The sequence below is a fragment of the Peromyscus maniculatus genome, chromosome 3, assembly GCF_049852395.1.
Source record: "Peromyscus maniculatus bairdii isolate BWxNUB_F1_BW_parent chromosome 3, HU_Pman_BW_mat_3.1, whole genome shotgun sequence".
NCBI lineage: Eukaryota > Metazoa > Chordata > Mammalia > Rodentia > Cricetidae > Peromyscus > Peromyscus maniculatus.
In genome coordinates, this window is record NC_134854.1 from 20,150,802 (window position 1) to 20,168,944 (window position 18,143).

The 18,143-nt window shown below is 43.2% G+C and overlaps 1 protein-coding gene across 2 annotated transcripts in view; it reads left to right on the top strand.

Annotated features, from left to right (window-relative positions):
• The window catches only part of Slc25a13 (solute carrier family 25 member 13), a 181,997-nt gene that overhangs the window by 135,282 nt on the left and 28,572 nt on the right, over positions 1-18,143 (top strand). For both annotated transcript variants that reach the window (XM_006986884.4, XM_006986883.4), the window contains exon 14: positions 14,436-14,576. In XM_006986884.4, the coding sequence (XP_006986946.1) occupies positions 14,436-14,576 (141 nt within the window). The remainder of the gene's footprint in view (positions 1-14,435; positions 14,577-18,143) is intronic.

Genomic DNA, 18,143 nt, shown 5'->3' on the forward strand with positions numbered 1-18,143 from the left:
TTCTAACTTAATTGCTTTTTAATGTCAAATAGATTCCACTTTGGTTTCCTGGCCAGGCTCCTAAGGGCCTATTAAAACCCCATGAAGCTGAAAATATGAAATTTGATGTTTATAAAATGTGTAAACATAATAGCCCCTTTTCTGCCTTGCTGTGTGGTTAAAAACATTAAGAATAGAACATTCCAGTTTGGTATCTCAGGAACAAACAAGTAAATGGTAAGAAGAATCTGCTCTTACCTTTTTTTACAGAGTTGTGAAATTCATATACCCAACCTAAGGAGAAAAATCCTATGTTGCTTCGTGGTTAGGCATGTACAGCACCATAGTTTTAGAGAGATTCAGTAGACTGGGTCTGTCAGAGTGAAGTGCCTCGGGTCAGGTGTGTAAGCAGCATTTATTTATTTATTTATTTATTTATTTATTTATTTATTCATTCATTTATTTATTTGTTTATTTTGTTTGTTTATTTATTTATTTTCTCCACAGTTTAGCATGCCTGAAGGCTGAGGCACAGGTCTTGCCAGGTGCCGTTTCGTTATCATGGACTCCCTCTCAGTCCGTGTGCTGTATGTGTCCTAATCTCTTAGGACACCAGTCACAAAGTAGAGCCAACTCTATGGCCTCATTGTATTTGAATTCTCTCTTTCAAAGAGTCGTACCTCAAAATGTAGTCTCATTCTGAGGTACGTGGAAGTAGAGATCTTGTGTACACATTTTGAATTGTATGATTCAGGTTCATTAGACTACGATCCTAGGCATGTCCAACACACATGTTGCTCAAGGTAGCTATGAATTCATCTCAATACAAAATGGTCAGCTTCCTTAAAGTGTAATGGGATTTGTGATTCTTCTCTTTAAAAACTGAATTTTGTGGTTCTTGAGGCTGAACATAATATCATGTCCCAATGTCAAAAGATAAGCAAAGGTATTTTTTTTTCAACTTGGAAGGACTTCTTGATTGTGGGAGGGTGAGGATGCTTTTAGTGAGGGACGTGACCCAGCATGGAGTGAATGACCTTGAATGACCTTTTGCAACTGGTACCATTTGCCAGCCTGTCTGGGAGGCTGCTGAATGTCTATCTTCAATACCTGACTGCTTTTGAGTAGTGCACATTAATTTAACCCATCTACTGTTGTTTGATGAATATCTGTTTTCTATCTGTGATCTTTATAAAGAGTAAAAACACTTGGCCTACATTCAAATTATTTTGATGCTTCCATTGACATCAAGTCAGGATGACTAACTGGAAAAATACATTGAACCTAAGAATTCTTAAGAAGCCTATTTTCTGACTTACTCAAATCTCAAATGCTGTCACAATTGTATATGTTCATATTAATGCGACACATCATTAGGCATTTACTAGTATAGAACTTATTTATATGTACAGTTTTGTTTGTATCTATATAATCAAAATAATATATTTGGTTTATTGAAAAAAGTCATCCAATAACTTTATATTAATCTATTTTTGACACATGTAAGCACATATTTTAGAATGTCAGTGTGCAATTAGATATTCTTAGCACATGTCATTTGTGAAAAGCACTTTAAATCTAAGTACATTCAATTGAGCATAATTAAAATATCAAGATACATATTCTTCATATACATTTTGCCACTTAATTTTTTAAGTAGCTATAAGTATCTACCATGTGAATTCAAATTAAAGGAAGGTGATTAAATTATGGATATATTTAATGCTTTTAATTTAAAATGTAGCAGAACCTATACTGTGTTAAAAATATGTAGTGCTGTGTTTCTGTGGACAGCAGACTTATGGCTTCAGTTGTATTTAAAGGAAGGCTGTTAGTGTTCACAAGGCTGTTGACTGGAGACTTTTTTTTTTTAAACCGTCATAGTTGCTTTTGACAGGATTCCCCAGGTCCCAAGAATGAATGTTTGGGACAGTGTCTCATTTAGTGAAGACAGTTTGCAGAAAGGCTAGTTGTGTGCAGACACATGAAAGAAAATGGATTATGGAGAAAAAGGAAGAGGAGGAGCTCCTGAAGGTACAGTTTATTTAGATGGCTGATACTCTCTACAGTCATGATAATGAGCCTGTTCAAGTAATTTGGAAGAGATATATGACAAGAAAACCTATCTGTCTATACCCATTTTACCTAAAGAACAGTGTCAGTTTAGTGAGGTTTATTGAAGGTCATTGTTCTTTGGACGTTTAGAGAAAACAGGCACTACTACATCAGGGTTAAGTTGACTTTCTGAACATTTTTTTTTGAATTCTGTTGGTCTGAAAGAACTAGCTATGCTCTCACCCCCACCCATGATGTTCCCTGTGCATTCAGAGACATTGACAGTGAAGGGAGTCTTTTTGTAACATGGGAGGAGGAATCGGGGTTGCAAACTTGTGAGGAAGCACAGACAGCAAGCTCATAAAAACATCTAGGCATTGACCAAAAGCAGCTGTGATAGAAGCCACATTTTAGGTTCTTTGCAGACCGTCCATCTAGCCCATTTTAGTGAGAGGGGATATTAGAAGAAAAAAACTATAATTTTGCTTTGAGCCCCAAGAAATCATATCATGTGAAAAATTAGAGCATTTTGGAAATGATGATGCTTTGTGCGGAGAGAGCCATACTCATTTGAGAAGCTTGGTGTGTGGGCTCCATGCTGACAAAGTTGCAGCTTCCACAGCCCATTTCTCTGTTTGGTGCTCTCGGGCCACAGGGTGTAAAGGTGGATTGTGAGGATGATGGGAGGCAGACAAGAATTACAACAGCCCAAGCTGTTAGACAGAGGTGTGAACTGTGGTGTATGCATATAGAGGGGAGGTGTCTGTTGTTCTGATCCTGAACTAATGTTGTATTTATGTAAAATCTATGGCAACTCGAGTGACCACTTTGCAAGCCTATGTCAATAAAATAGAAATTGTCACTAGGTATACGTTTCTCCGTGAGTCTAAAGCAGGCCTTGAAGATTCATATTTTAATGATTTGGGGTTATAATTCCTACTTGTTTGACTTTATGATTAGTTGCCTTATCTACAAAGAAGAATGGGACACATTTGTTAAACCAACTCTATTCATTTCAAAACCATGTCTCCTCATATTCCTTTGGTCTATCTGAATCTTCTGTTTATTTGCTTAACAAAAGCCTCACCAAATCATGGGAACTCTGGTCCGGATGATCAGATTGACCAAAGTCATAAGCAGGCACTCTACTCAAAAAAGAAAGAAAACTGAAAACCTATTTCAACACTTAGCTTCTTTAATAATAAATCAGAATAAAGTTCCAAGCTTTGGTTTGAAATTAGGCCATTCTGGACTCTTCGCTCCTCTCTACTCTCCAGAAAGACGGGGATAACAGCGCCTGTAAGGCATGAATGGAGGCAGACATGTCTCTGGGGGGTTCAGCACTGAACCTGCTGCTCTGCACGTGTTCCACAAATGCCAGACTCTGGCCTCTTGAGAGGAGGGATGAAGACAAAGGGCTGATGAGGCTTGTCATTCAAGGCTTATAACTGTGACTTGTTTCTGGTCCTACCTAGGGACCATTCATTCTTAGTAAGACAGTCTAGAAATGACTATCCTTCCAAGGGCCTAGGATGGAGGTTAGTAGTAGAGTGCCTGCCTAGTCTGCTCAAGTCCCATCATTAGCAACAAAGATGAAGCACTACCCTTGTCTTGGTTGTTAGGGAACCTCTGCATTCCAGAAAGGGACCTACAGGACATCATGTACAGTTGGTGCTGTCAGAACTTTCTCTAGATGATTTTAGCGGGGGTGGGGTGGGGTGGGTAGGGAATAGCTTTCCTAGAGGAAAGGCTTGTACCTCCTGGTGCTAAGAAGGCCAGAAGGAGTAGAGAGTTTGCACAATCAAAAACTAAAGAAATGAAGGAGATGTTAATAAAGAGGCAGTTAGCCAGGCCATGGTGGTTCATGCCTTTAATCCCAGCACTCAGGAGGATCTGTGAGATCAAGACCAACTTGGTCTACATAGCTAGTTCCAGGATAGCCAGGGCTATGAGGAGAGATCCTGTCTCAAACAAAACAAAACAAAAGGGCGGTTGGCTGTTCAAGTCCACCACAGGGCTGTATTGCTTCTACTGGAAAGCCCTCATATCCAGCAGACCACAGCTTGACAAAGTAAACTGAATGCAGTATCTTTCGATCCTTGCTTTGTACTGTCAGTGTCTGGACCTCTTCTGGCAAACGGAATCCCTGGCGAACTGTGTTCTAGCTGAGATGAGACTCATGGGACTCAGAGTTAACAGAAGCTGGAGACTATGCTAGATGTTGTTGAGCTGGATTCGTTCATCGTGGTTGATGGGACTGATGCTGATAGGTATAAAAAACCGGTGGCCTCGCTACCCCTGTTTACAGGAGAAAAGATCAGTAAATAGCAGCTGACTGGGATGCTGGCACGGTGTGCTCCTTGTGTGTGCCTCACAGTGGTCCCTCTGTCTTTGGGTCTTCTCCTTTACTTGTCGTATGCTACACTTGAAACTTTTCTGGCAGTCTAATTCATGAATGGGCACCAACAAAATTATCCATGTGACTTTATTCAGGCTGTCTTATTTTTTAACATCTCAGGAAACTGAACTGTTTAGGAAAACAGCTTTGAATGTTAAATTAATTTGGGGAAATTCTATTTTAATAATATTTGACTTGATTAAAAGAAAATGTGGTGTTTTGTTTTGTCTTTTATAACATCTGCATTTTAAAGTGTGTTATGGGCACACATACATTTATAACATTGAATCTTTTTAATAACAATAGGTGGTTCCTTAGTCTTCGACTCCTTTATCTCTGTTAGAACAAACCACAAAACCTGTAATTTTCTTCATTTTGGTCCTGTGTATTTTACATAGCTATTTTCTACTAATGATACTTATTTGCAAACAAAAGCTGAGAAGTAAACTCTTTTTTGGATATACCAATTCTGTCTCTCTACTCTGAAGATATGTAATATTTTTGAACATCATGTTCTTGTCTTTTATAAATGCCATAGGATCCTTTTTGGCTAGTGTTTAGGGAAATGAAGCGGATCATCAGATGTTTTTGTTAAGTATGGTAACTGCCTAGGTAAGAATCCACATGGCAATGAACTTACCATCTATGGGTCATATGTACTCAGAGTAGGCTCTTATGTGTACATACAGTAGGACCCTGTGACTCTAGGTCCCCTGCTGGCAGGTACAAATACAGCTCTCCATTGTGTCTAAACACAATACTTGGCTGCCTGCTGTGGCTTGCAGGCTGTTTGTGTTGAGTTTCACGAGATAATACACAAGTGCTTTCCTCTTTAATCATCAAGATCATCTCTGTGTAATTTCTTGTGGTAACTTCTTGTAGAGCTCCAGAATATTATTTTGCCATCAGCTCCAAGTGGGCTTGGCTTTGGCTATGTGTCACGACTTTAGCTGTTCTAAATGTAACTCAGACTGGCCTAGAACTTACCTTCCAGGAAAGCCTTCAGATTTTCTTTTGATTCTTCTCTCATATACAATACATCCTGACTGCAGTCTCCCATCCCTCCACTCCTCCTGTCCCCCTCCCCCCTCCCCCAGATCCACAGCTCCTCCATTTCCCTTCAGAAGAGAGCAGGCTTCCCAGTGATACCAACCGAACACAGCATAACAGATGCAGTAAGACAAGGCACAAACCCACATATCAAGGCTAGATGAGGCAACCCAGCAGGAGGATAAGGGTCCCAAGAGCAGGCAAAAGAATCAGAGACACCCCCCCCTCCACTTTTAGGAGCCCCACAAAACACCAAACTAATAACCGTAACATATATGCAGAAAAGCTAGCGCAGACCCATGCAGGCTCCATGACTGCTGCTTCGGTCTCGGTGGGCCCCTGTGAGCCCTGCTTAGTTGGTTCCGTGGGCCATGTTCTCTTGGTGTCTTTGACCCCTCTGGCTTCTACAGTCCTTCCTCTCCCTCTTCTGTGGGGTTCCCTGAGCTCTGCCTAGTATTTGGCTGTGGGTCTCTGCACCTGCTCCTATCAGCTGCTGGAGGAAGCCTCACTGATATCAATTGGGCTAGACACTGATCTCTGAGTATAGCAGAATATCATGAGCAATCATTTCATTAACTTCTTTTTTTTTTTTTTGGTTTTTCGAGACAGGGTTTCTCTGTGTAGCTTTGCGCCTTTCCTGGAGCTCACTTGGTAGCCCAGGCTGGCCTCGAACTCACAGAGATCCGCCTGGCTCTGCCTCCCCAGTGCTGGGATTAAAGGCGTGCGCCACCAACGCCCGGCTTCATTAACTTTTTTTGGTTAGTCGTGTTTGGTTCTACCCTAGGTCTCTGGGCCATCCAGCTTCCGATTACTGGCCATCCAGGCAGTGCTGGGCATGGCTCCCTCCCGTGGCTTGGGCCTCAAGTTAGAGCAGTTGCTGGTTGGCTGCTCTCCCAAGCACTGAGCCACCACATCTTGCAGGCAGGACAGGTGTGGGTGGAAGGTTTTGTGGCTGGGTTGGTGTCCTATTTCACTGCTGGATGCCTTGCCTGGTTACAGAAGATGCTTAGTTCAGGGTTCATAGCCTCCATTACTAGGAGTCCTCCCTAGGGTCACCCTCATAGGTTCCAGGAAGTTTCCACTGCACTAGGTTTCCATATCACCCCCTAAGTTCTCCCATTCCAGTAGTCTTTCTGTGTCTCCTCTCCCTCTGTCCCTTCCTCCTTGACTCCTGTTCCCATCCCCGACTGCCCCAGTCCATCTACAAAATCTATTCTATTTCCCCTTCTCAGGGAGATCCATTTGTCGACCCCCACCCCCACCCCTCAGAGCCCTCCTTAGGACTCAGCCTCTCTGGGTCTGTGGGTTGTATCTCTACACTCTACACCCTTTCTCCCTAGTTACTCTAAATACCCATTGTCCTTGCATACTCAGGGAATGGCAGTCCTTTTCTCACTTTCCCATCTCTGCCTCAGCAGTCACCTCGCTTTCTCATCAGGTCACCTCCCAGGCACGACTGTATCTGATGTTTGCAGATCTTGTTCACTGGTTCACCACCTCCTTTCTAGAAGCCCCATTCTCCACCGTTTCCCCCAGATTTCCGGGACACTACAGTATAGTCAGTGTTTCCGTTCACCGCTCTTGTTGTAACTTGCCTTCCAGCCCCATACAGACTCCTAGGTTGAGTTCCAGTGGGGTGTGCCCGCATCTGAGTCTTAGTTCTCCTCTCGCATTGGGTGTTCATGACTCTCTTTATTATTCTCTGTCCTGTGGAATAGCTCAGCGTTAGCTCAACTCCTTTGACCTCACCTCCCATTCTACATTCTAACCCCGTTGGTCTTTATTGCACCACTGCCTCTCACCCCTCCCCTTCTCATTACAGACACAATTATCTTAATTGTACCTTTTATCTCTCACCCAATCTGCTAAAACCCTAATTGTTACCCTGAGCTTGGGTCCCTCTTTTCCAAATTAGCACCAAACACATCCCTTTGTTATCTAAGCCTCTCCCCTGCAGCTCCAAACAGTCTGTTTACTTTACATGCCCTTTCCTTACTCACACTTAACCTCCATGTCCACTGTACACGTCCCTCTTCAGCCTGATGGTCACGGTCCAGTCCTCCTCCCCAGCCTGATCTTTCCGTGATTTGGCTCAGTGGTTTTATTTTTGGCTATTCTCTTTCATACCCACCTGTTCTATATAGAGTAGCGGTTCTCGATCTGTGATTAGTAAGCCATTTGGGGGTCGCATATCATGTATCCTGCATATCAGATATTTACATTATGGTTTATAACAGTAGCAAAATTACAGTTATGAAATAGCAAAGACATAATTTTATGGTTGGGGGTCACCACTGTATTACAGGGTTGCAGCATTAGGAAGGTTGAAATGCTGGTCTAGCCACGCATTCTGTCAGGGCCTTCCTGCTGCCATGATAAGAGAGGTTCATATGATAGTTCATATGATAACCTGGTAGTGCCTGCCTTTCATCCCAGCAGAGGCAGGCAGAGCTCTGTGAGTTCAGGGCCAGTGTGGTCTATATAGTGAGTTCTAGGTCATCCAGGACTGCATAGCGAGACTGTCTCAAAGCAACAACAACAACAAATACAAATATGTTTTCAGACCCATGCAAGTAACTCTACCTTAGCATCTAAGCCTCACATTCTAGCTCTGTGACACCCTGTAAGTTAAACTACCTGCCTCCACCTTAGTGCGTTCATTAAAGTGAAAAAAAAAAAAAGTGACTATTATGGAGACCAACTCCACTCCCAAGTTAGTGTAACGCCTGGTATGCAGTACATAACTGGCGCTGTAAGTCTCGTCCTGCTTACCTTCCTGCCTGACGTTTTGTTTGATTGATGTGTTACAATGGTTCGTTACCCAGAGAATCCTCTCTTACTGCTTTGATGTCAATTCTTCTCGCACTACGTTGTGTTGTGTGTAGCCTATGGCTCTTGGACCACATACAAACCAACAGAAAAATCCTAAGATGTAAAACATGCTTTTGTGTGTATGTGCGCGTGCGCCTGTGATTCAGGAGGTAACTCAACTGTGGTGTTCTCAAGCACTTCCTTGGTGAGTAACAGTCATGTTTAATGACACCGAGGATTAGACATCTGAACCCTAAGTTCTCTTCTGTTGCCAGCAAACCTTTTATCTTCTCATGTCCCAGAAGACTGAAGATAGGAAACACCCTGCCCTCCTTTGGGTTGTCTCGTCTGGACCTTACCTCTGCCATGTATGCTAATTATTTTTTCTCGCATGCTGTCTCTTCTGCTTGCTCTTCTGTAGCCCTGGGTAAACTGCAGGGATTGTCAAAATGTGGGTGCTAGCTACAGTCTGGTTGGCTCAGACCATGGAAGTGCATTTTCTCACCTATCTGGGGGCTAGAAGTCCTGAGACCAAGGTGCTGATCTTTGGTGTTGGTCCCTCTAAGGCCACCCTCTTTGGCTATAGTTGGCTGTCTTCTCTCTGTGACTGTTTTATTTTGTGAGCATAGGTCTCACTGTATAACCAAGCCTGTCCTGGACTCTGTTGTACAGCCTAAGGTCACCTCAAACTCATGGTGGTTTTCTTGCCTTTAGCTTTCCAAGTGTTGGACCAGCTTGTGCTGTGTCCTCACATGGCTATTTCTCCATACTCTTATATGTCTGTGCTTAATTTCCTCTGTTTATAAAAATATTAGTAAGATTGGATTGAGGCCTTCCTTCAAGACTCCGTTTTAGTGGGATGTGGTGGTATAACACGTGAAATCTCAGCACTCAGGTGGCAGAGGCAAGAAGATCACATAAGTTTGAAGCTAGCATCATTTATAGATCAAGCTCCAGGCCAGCCACGACTACATAGCAAGACCCTATCTTACTTCCCGCTTAAAAAAACCAACAACAAACCAACCAACATACACAATAAAACTCATTTTAACTTAATTCTCCTTTTTTGGAAGCTCCATCTCCAAATACACGCACTTTCTGAAGCATAGGTGCTTAGGTGTCTCAGCTTGGTCGTAGTCAGCTGTGACTTTTGGTAAAACTGCTTAACTTATAACAATTGCGCTGACCTTTCTGTGTTTACCCTGTTGTAAAGACACACAGTACATGCCAAGCAGCACCCAAGTGGCTCCTGTGGGGTATTAACTGGATGTCCATTACTATTTCTGCTCTTACTTCATGTTCTCTTAAGAACAGCGATGCTTTGTTGCTCTTGCAAAATTCCTAGGGTGAACTTTGCTTTATTTTATTTTTTGGCAAAAAAGTGGGTAAGTTAAGAGAAGGTCTTTCATAGCCCAGGTTGATCTCAAACTTTCTACATAGCCAAGGAACTCTTGGTGTTCTTGTCTGCGTCTGTCTCCCAAGTGCTGGGATTACAGGTAGTGTGCCACCACGCCATCATGCTCTTAGCACAACTTGGAATGTGAGAGTTGATAAAACATTTAGAGAATAAATATGTGGATAAATATTTGGGAGCAGAAGCAAGTGAATCAGTTGCTTTTCTGCTGCAGTGATGAAACATCATGCCCAAAAGCACCCATGCAAGAGTTTATTTGGGTTTATGGTTCAGAGGGATACGTACGTATCCATCATGTCAGAAAAGTGTGGAAGCTATTCATAAATGTGACTGCAGAAATAGGAAGCTGAGAAATGTGGATCTTTAAGAGCGGGCATGAAATGGAGAGCAAACAGGAAGTGGGCTAAGGCTTTAAACTCTCAAAGCCCACCCCCATTGATGTAATTCCTCCACGGAGTTTGCACCTCCCTGCAATATCTCCAGACAGTGCCACCAACTGGGGACCAAGGTTTCAGATACTAGCATTGAAGGGGCCATTTCTCATTCAAACCTCCACAGCAAGCCTGTGTTTTCTATCTCAGTTGGAGTCAGTGACAGAAGCTAGAGCAGGAAACACAGGAAGAAGTCAGTGCCCCCACTGCAGGTACAAGATGCCACTGTGAGTTCAGTAATGCAAGCCTTCTATGAATCCCACCAGAGACTCCCGAAAGTCCTAAGAAAATGATTTGTGACAAAAATCACGTGTACACAAAGGCCAGTATCTTCGCACAGCCAGAGCTCTCAAGTGATGAGGGACACAAAGCTTTGTGTACAATCGGCGTTCCTGTTCATTGTTGGCCCATTTGAGGTATCTTTGATCTCTACAGAGGAGGGACATGGCCAAGGTAGTATGAATGGACAATAGAGCAGGGGCTGGAAGAGCACCAGGCGGTGAGTGTGCTGTGCAGTGATCAAGCCCTGGAGATGCCCAGACATTGTGTGTGTGACGACTCATGATAAGCATCTTCGCTCGGTGCCTTCAAGTCTCGTTTCCTTTCAGCCAGACTCTGAAGGACCTGTTTCATCTTCGATACCTTTCCAGTGTGCCACGTTGGGTCTGTAGGTTTTTTATTTCTTGGTCTGCCAGAGCCCTGGTATATATCATTCCATTTTCCTGGTACCACTACAATTTCTTTCTGATACATCTAGTCCCAGCAGCCGTATGAAGTGTATTTTTTCTCTTGTGTCTTCTATTCTTAACTTGCAGTCTAGCTCTGCTGATCCTAAGAATTCATGTCTGTCTATTGTCTTGGAGTTAGGGAGTTGAGAATAAGTTCCTACTTTATTGGATACGTTGTTAACTTTTACAGGTGTTTGTAAAGAAATAAAATAATGAGACAATTATGTGCCTAAAAATTATACCTTTGATAATGGCAATGCTTGGCTGTGAGATCAAAGGAAAACATAAAAGCTATTCTCTGAAATAATATGGGAGATGGGAATTAGAAATCATAGCTTTCATGGAAGCTGAGAAAACCCTCAGAATTGACAGGCATCCTATAGATTGTATAATGAAGAGAGTTTTCAGGCTTCCATGTGCATTATTACATAGGAAGAATTTTAACAAGCAGAGATACAGAAATTCTTAATTAGTTCTCTGGTGAGGAGTGCAGAAGGCACTACTACCCCTTAGAGGCTCTACAATTGAATGTGACCTGGCCCGGGCACAGAACCAGCACCTTATGAGAAAGGGAATAGACCCTGTACGTGTAGAACCACTGCTCTGCCTTGAGCCCCGGGCAGGTATATATTCATCATTTCTTTGCTTTTTATAATTAATGAGGTAATTTGCCAGATAAGTGACCAAGACTGTGTCTTTATATGGGGCACTCAGCTGCCTCCTGACCTGCTGTGAGAGGGCTGGCCTGAGGATGTGTTGGGTTTCCTGATTGGGGCTTTGAGAAGTCAGCCAATAGTCAGGCACTATTGTCAGCAATTGGTTGCAGACAATAGTGCCTCTTTGAAGCTTAGCCTCCTGCCCCTTGCATGCTCAAAGAAAGTGTTCTCTACTCTGAAAAAGACAAAAATCAGAAAGAGAAACCAGCCCGTAGGCTAATCGCATCCCAGTGAATCCTCTTTACAGTTTTGTCTCATAGACCTTTTTATTGTTTGTTTGTAGTGCTGGGAATCAAACCCAGGGCCTTGAGCATTCTCTCTCTGAGCTCGAACCTATCCTCTTTTATAGTTCACTTTTGTTTTTGAGAATGATCTTCACTTTCATCTGCAGAGCTCTCTGGTCCAGAAGCACTAAGAGAATCTTCCCTGTGTACTTAATATGGTCACTAAGTTCATTTCATTCTCTTTCTGCTAACCTTCATCTGCTGACTGCATGCAGTCATCATGCTGACTGCATGTTGTATAGGAAGCACCTGAAACTCCACAGCATGCTTTAGGTTGGGGGAGCAGGGGCTTTAGTCCAGGTTGCCCCAGGAAGCTGTGGTGCATGAAGAAACAGCTTTTCTGAGCAGAGGACAAGGCATCATTGTATAGACCAGGAGGACACAGCAGCCCCAGGACATGCTATCTCGGGCTCTCTATTCTACTTTTTGAGCCTTTCCTGGGACCTCCCAAGTTGTTTGGAAAACCTCTTTAGAAAAGGAAATGGGCAAAACATGGTCAGAGTGGACAGGGAGAGGTAGTATGTCTGAGAAAAGGTCAACACCACTGCTCTGTTAATGCAGAGACAGGGAAAGTGCTTTTTAAGAACAAATGTGTCTTGATGAAGATATTTGCCTTAGTTAGAGTTTCTGTTGCTGTGAAGAGACACCATGACCACGTCAACTCTTATAAAGGAAAACATTTAATTGGGGCTGGCCTACAGTTTCAGAGGTTTAGTTCATTGCCATCACTGTAGGACATGGTGGCATACAGGCAGGCATGGTGATGGAGAAGGAGCTGAGAGTTAGTTCTTCATCTTGATCCACAGACAGTAGAAGGAGACTGTGTGTCACACTGGGTGTAGCTTGAACATATAAGACCTCAAAGCCCACCTACATGCACAATGACACACTCCCTCCAACAAGGCCACATGTACTCTCACAAAGCTACACCTCCTAATAGTGCCACTTCCTATGGGACAAGCATTCAAACACATGAGTCTACAGGAGCCATATCTATTCAGACCTCCACAATATTAAATTGTTGAAAAGAGGAAAACAGTAAATGAACATTGTCCTCCACTTTTAAAATTAACATTGTTGTTCTACACAGAAATTTAAAATATACCAAGAAAAAGACTAAACTCTGTAATTTTATCACCACTGCAGTATCCCTCTGGTGTGGGTCTTCTGTGCGTGCTGTAACACTTTCCAGTTGTATGCACATTGAACATTTAGCACAGTGGTCGGTACCTTGTATTCAATGAATGGGCATATTCATTTAGTCCTTCCTCACCATTGGATATTTATGTTGTTTCTCAGTCTCTTTTCCAGCTATTATAAGCAGTACTTCCAAGACCACCATTATACTTTAATGCATTCCATTTAGTGCAGGCAGGTGATTTGAAAGGATGCATGCATTGAGTCCTGAGAGTAGAAAACCTCCCAGGAGGTACTTTTGTTTGATGTTGACCCCAATTTATCTGTTCCTGTGATGGCATCTTATAAGCTGTGTTAGCCTCGTATCTGTGGCCGGGTGTTAGTGACATCATTGCATAATAAATATTCAGAATTGTGCTGCCTCTTGATTAATTCAGTTGGATGATATTGCTGTCTTTGTGATTAAGAAATAACAAGCTGAAGAATATTAAGAAGAAAATCATAGTTGCTTATAATGAATGTGGACTTAGTTTCAAACTGAGGTTTCTTTCCCATATTGCACACTATAAATATGTCACTGATGACCTCAGGGGTGTGCTGGTATCCAGCCATACTGAAACAAATGAGCACACAATGTACAAAGCTGAGGCTGTAATCAATGTAATTTATGTTTTCATGACATTGACATATCATTTAGTTTATGTAAATAGAGTGATTCTACACACAGGCAATGCATAAATAAAATTGTAAGAGTCACTTCATAAAGTGGTGTTTGAAGATGCTGGTGTTATTTTAGTATTTTGTTGCTGCCTTTGTATCTTTGGCTTGGGTATTGTGGTAGCAGTTATCTATACTTCCTGCAATCAGTTTGGTTTCCTGGTGCTGGGGATCAGACCTGAAGTCTAGTGCATGCCAAGGCCTTGTCCATGCCCCTGAAGATTCCTGTCATTTCAGTGTGAGTGGGGCCAATGGCAGCCTCCCTCTAGTCTTGGTCTTCTTTTGTCCTCCACACTGAGGAGGTAGGAACTCTGTACTTGAAGCCTTCTACACCACAACTACATTTTGATTCATACTTATAATTGCTAGCTGCATTTTTAAATTTCTTTTTAAAAATGTAATTGCATTTATCTCTGTGTGTGTGTGCACGCATAAGTGGAGGTCACAGAACCACTTAGCAGGAGTCAGTTCTTTTTCCACTATGTGGGTCTCAGGGATTGAACTCAGGTCCTCAGGCTTGGTGGCAAGCACCTTTACCCACTTAACCATCTTCCTGCACCACCACCTGTTTTAATTGATGGTAGGAACCACGCCCATTATCCTGTGAGGACAGACTATCCTACACTTTGTTCAAAGATGTTATCCTTCTCTTCTGCCCCATTAACATGTCTCAGCTTTGACCCTACATTTTCCCTTTTTTTTCCTCTCTCTCTAGGCAGGAGGCTCCCAGGTAATTTTCACAAACCCTTTAGAAATCGTCAAGATACGCCTGCAAGTGGCTGGAGAGATCACTACTGGCCCCAGAGTCAGTGCTCTGTCTGTGGTGCGAGACCTGGGCTTCTTTGGCATCTACAAGGTAACTTTTCTTTTCCTTCTTTGTTTAACTAATGTTATTTCAAGGGCAAAACTGTACTTCTGAAGGCAGCTCATTTCTCCACCTTGACAAGACATTCTGCTGGAACCCATGGGGCAGTATCGAGCCAGTTAGGAGGTGTCCCTTCCTGACATCTGCCAGCAAACTGTCCTTAGAGAGGCGAAATGCCAAGTGACTGTGATGGGCATGGCACCTGATAGAGAGGTTCAGAGCAACTCTCTCCAGCAGCACTGGCCTCAGCCACTGGCGGCAGCTCTTTTTGGACTTGCATTGATATAAGAACTGGATGTTCGTGTTCTCTCTCTCTCTCTCTCTCTCTCTCTCTCTCTCTCTCTCTCTCTCTCTCTCTCTCTCATTCGTGTGTGTGTGTGTGTGTGTGTGTGTGTGTGTGTGTGTGTGTGTGTGTGTGTGTGTGTGTTGGGGGGGTTCATTTGTTTGGATGTGTGAACAGATGCATGTGATGGCCAGAGGTCAGCATTGGGTGTCTTCTGTTGCTTTCCACTTTTGGGGAATTGTTGTTTTTCACTGAGCCCGAAGCTCACTGGTTGACTAGACTAGCTTGCAGTCAGCCCCAGTGACTCCTGTTTCCACCTCCCCAGCTCAGGGGTTGCAGGCACATGGCTACACTTAGGTTTTCATATGTGCCCTGGGGACCCCTACTGAAGTCCTTAGCCTTCAAGCACTTTACAAACGGAGCTATCTCCCCAGCTCCAGAACCAAATTCTTAGTTCAAGAATTTACTTTTTGATCCTCCATATATTCTGGTACTAGGTGAGTATTCTATATTGGTACCTCTTCTTAATTATTATAAATCTCACCCACTTTATATTTATAAACTAACTTTCCAGGATGACAGTGTCAATTTTTGGTGGTGGTTTGAAGAGTTTCCCCTACTCTTCTACCGTAAGTTGTACTGGAGTAGGCAAGTGTGATGACATCTACCCTTAGTCCCAGAGCTCGGGAGGCAGAGGCAAGTGGATCTCTGTGAGTTCAAAGCCAGCCTGATCTACATAGAGTTTCAGGCCTGCCAGAGGTACACAGTGACACCCTGTCTCTCTCTGTCACACACAAACACACACACACACACACACACACACACACACACACACACACACACACACACACACACACACACCTGTGCTGTAATAAACTGAAGTCATCTGCATCTATGCCCAGTGCTGAATTTTATGACAAAAGGTACTCACTGTTCTCAAATAAGAAGATTCCCAAAAAGAATTTGTTGTTGACTCAAACAAATAAATCTTTGGGAATACAGGGTGGAATTCAAAGTCTGCACAATGCAGCTTAATTTATATATGCAGAAGTATATAATTAATAAATTATGTACAGATCCAGAGAGGCTTTATTTCAAGTTAGTTGTGAAATCTGAAGCAGTGTTCTCTCAGTGTTTTCTCTGCCTTTGGACACCTGCTTAGGTTGATTTCCAGAGTGCATCGCCTCCATCCTCATCCCAAGCCATGCAGGTGAAGCTCTTTTGACTCCATGGCCCTGGAAATTTACTCCACAGACACTGCCATTGAGACACTGCCACCTTCTCCTCCCCAGTCATCCCAAGCGGGTGGAACAAACCCTGTCTATGTAACTACTGGCCATGCCAACCACTTTGGGCATTCAGTGAGGTGTTTGAGTTCCCATTCCCCCAATACTTTCTCCCTTTTTGTTTCTGGCTTCTGCAGGGGACCTCAGTGAAATCCAGAGTTGTTTCCAATGGATCTTCTTTTAGGCAACTCCACCTGCCCCAGATGGTTCTCTGCATTCCTCCAGGTCTTGTGACTATTAGGGAACCCCATGATCTGAGCCTTCCCAGAATCAGACAGCATGTGACTCTCTACTGGGATTCATCTTAAACTAGCATGTGCTAGTTTGGAATAAATATGTGGATGTGGGCTATTTTGTTTTTAACTTGACATATGTGGTGTGTGTGTGCATGTGCATGAAGTCGGAGGGCAAATCTCTCTTTCCATCTTATTGTGGATTCCTGGGGTCAGACTCTGGTTGCCAGGTTCTGTTAAGTGGCAATACCTCCAAAGCCATCTCTAAGGCCCTTGGTATGTTGGCTCTTTTACTTTTTAATAGCACTTAAGATGCTACAATTGGGCAGTGAACACAGCGGCTACAGCTATTTTGTTTGCACACATATTCCCAGCTCTAAGAAGTAAACAGTACTGTCAGGAGGCATGGCGTAGATCAACTTGGAAAGAAAACACTTTCTCTTCTAACATTTCAGGTCCTTGCTGCCTGTGACATGATGTCGTGGCTTGTCATTATGACAGGATGCCAGGCAGTCTTTCAACAGGCTGTCTAGTAAAGGACACTGGGTACTATGGCAATGACTGTTATCGGACTATCTCTGTAGATGAGAAGATGGAAGGGACTGGTTTGCTGATGCAAGGGCAGGCGCGCGACTCCCTGCACACGACACCAGGCTGGGGCTTGGTGCTTCTCATCTCCACATTATGTCACAATCTTAATCCCCCCTAAGGCTCCTGGGGAGTCCCTGGCACCCTGATTTTGTAGTTGGGTGAGCTGTGGCTGCCAGTCATGGTATTTGAGCTGAGACTGAAGCCCAGACGTCGCTTATTTGTGCTTTTGTGCTAAAGTTGCTTTTCTGAAATGAGCAAGATCGCTCACGTTTGAGCCAGAGCACTCTCCCATATAAAGTTAGTTAATTACTAGTCTAGTGATTTAATCTAGTTCAGAAGCATTCCACACAGCTTGGCGCTGCCTTCCAAAATGCTGTTTTGGTGAATTGGTAATTACCACATGAAGTTACCAGTGTTTTTGAGCTGAAAATTTGGTTTTATTGTGTGAAAGTGCCGTGGTCACCCCCACCTTTCTACAGGCATTTTTATCAGCCAGATTCCCAGAGACCCAAGGGTCAGTTCCCCAGCAGTTGGGACCTCTCTGGTGTGGCCTGCCTGTGACACCACCCAAGATGGATTCGCTTCTGTTACTCAGTTTTGTCTTGTGAACCTGGACTCCAGGTCTCTCTATCTCACCTCTCCATGGAATGAGTGTTAAGAACTGTCCCACTAGGGAGCATCACAACTGTGGCCTTTCTGTGTGGTTCTGGGTGATTTTGTTTCAGGATGTAGAGCTCTCTACTTACAAAGTGTTTCTCGGTAGTTTTAGTTGGTCAGAAAAAAATGCAAATGGTTGGAGCAACCCAATACATTAAGGCTGTTAGTTGTTCTTTCAGGTAAGTCTTTACGGGGAGGATCCCTGTCCTAATTTTTCTTGGGACAGATGCTCTTCCTTCTCCTTCCCAGGGTCCCCTTTGTTTGCTGCTGTTATCATTACAATGTTGGAAGCAGGCAGGATGAGTGATGGGTTCTGTCTGTGTGTTTAGGACTGCTGAGCTTAACCTTAACTGAACTGATTTTACCAGCCTTTCTGTTTTTTTCTCTTGAATTGACTTGCAAAGTACCTTAGCATTCTGTGACCTCCCAGTAAACTTCAATTAGAGTACTTGCCTTTAAAAATACATTTGCAACTGAAAGAAAAAAAAGTGAATACAGTAAACATTTT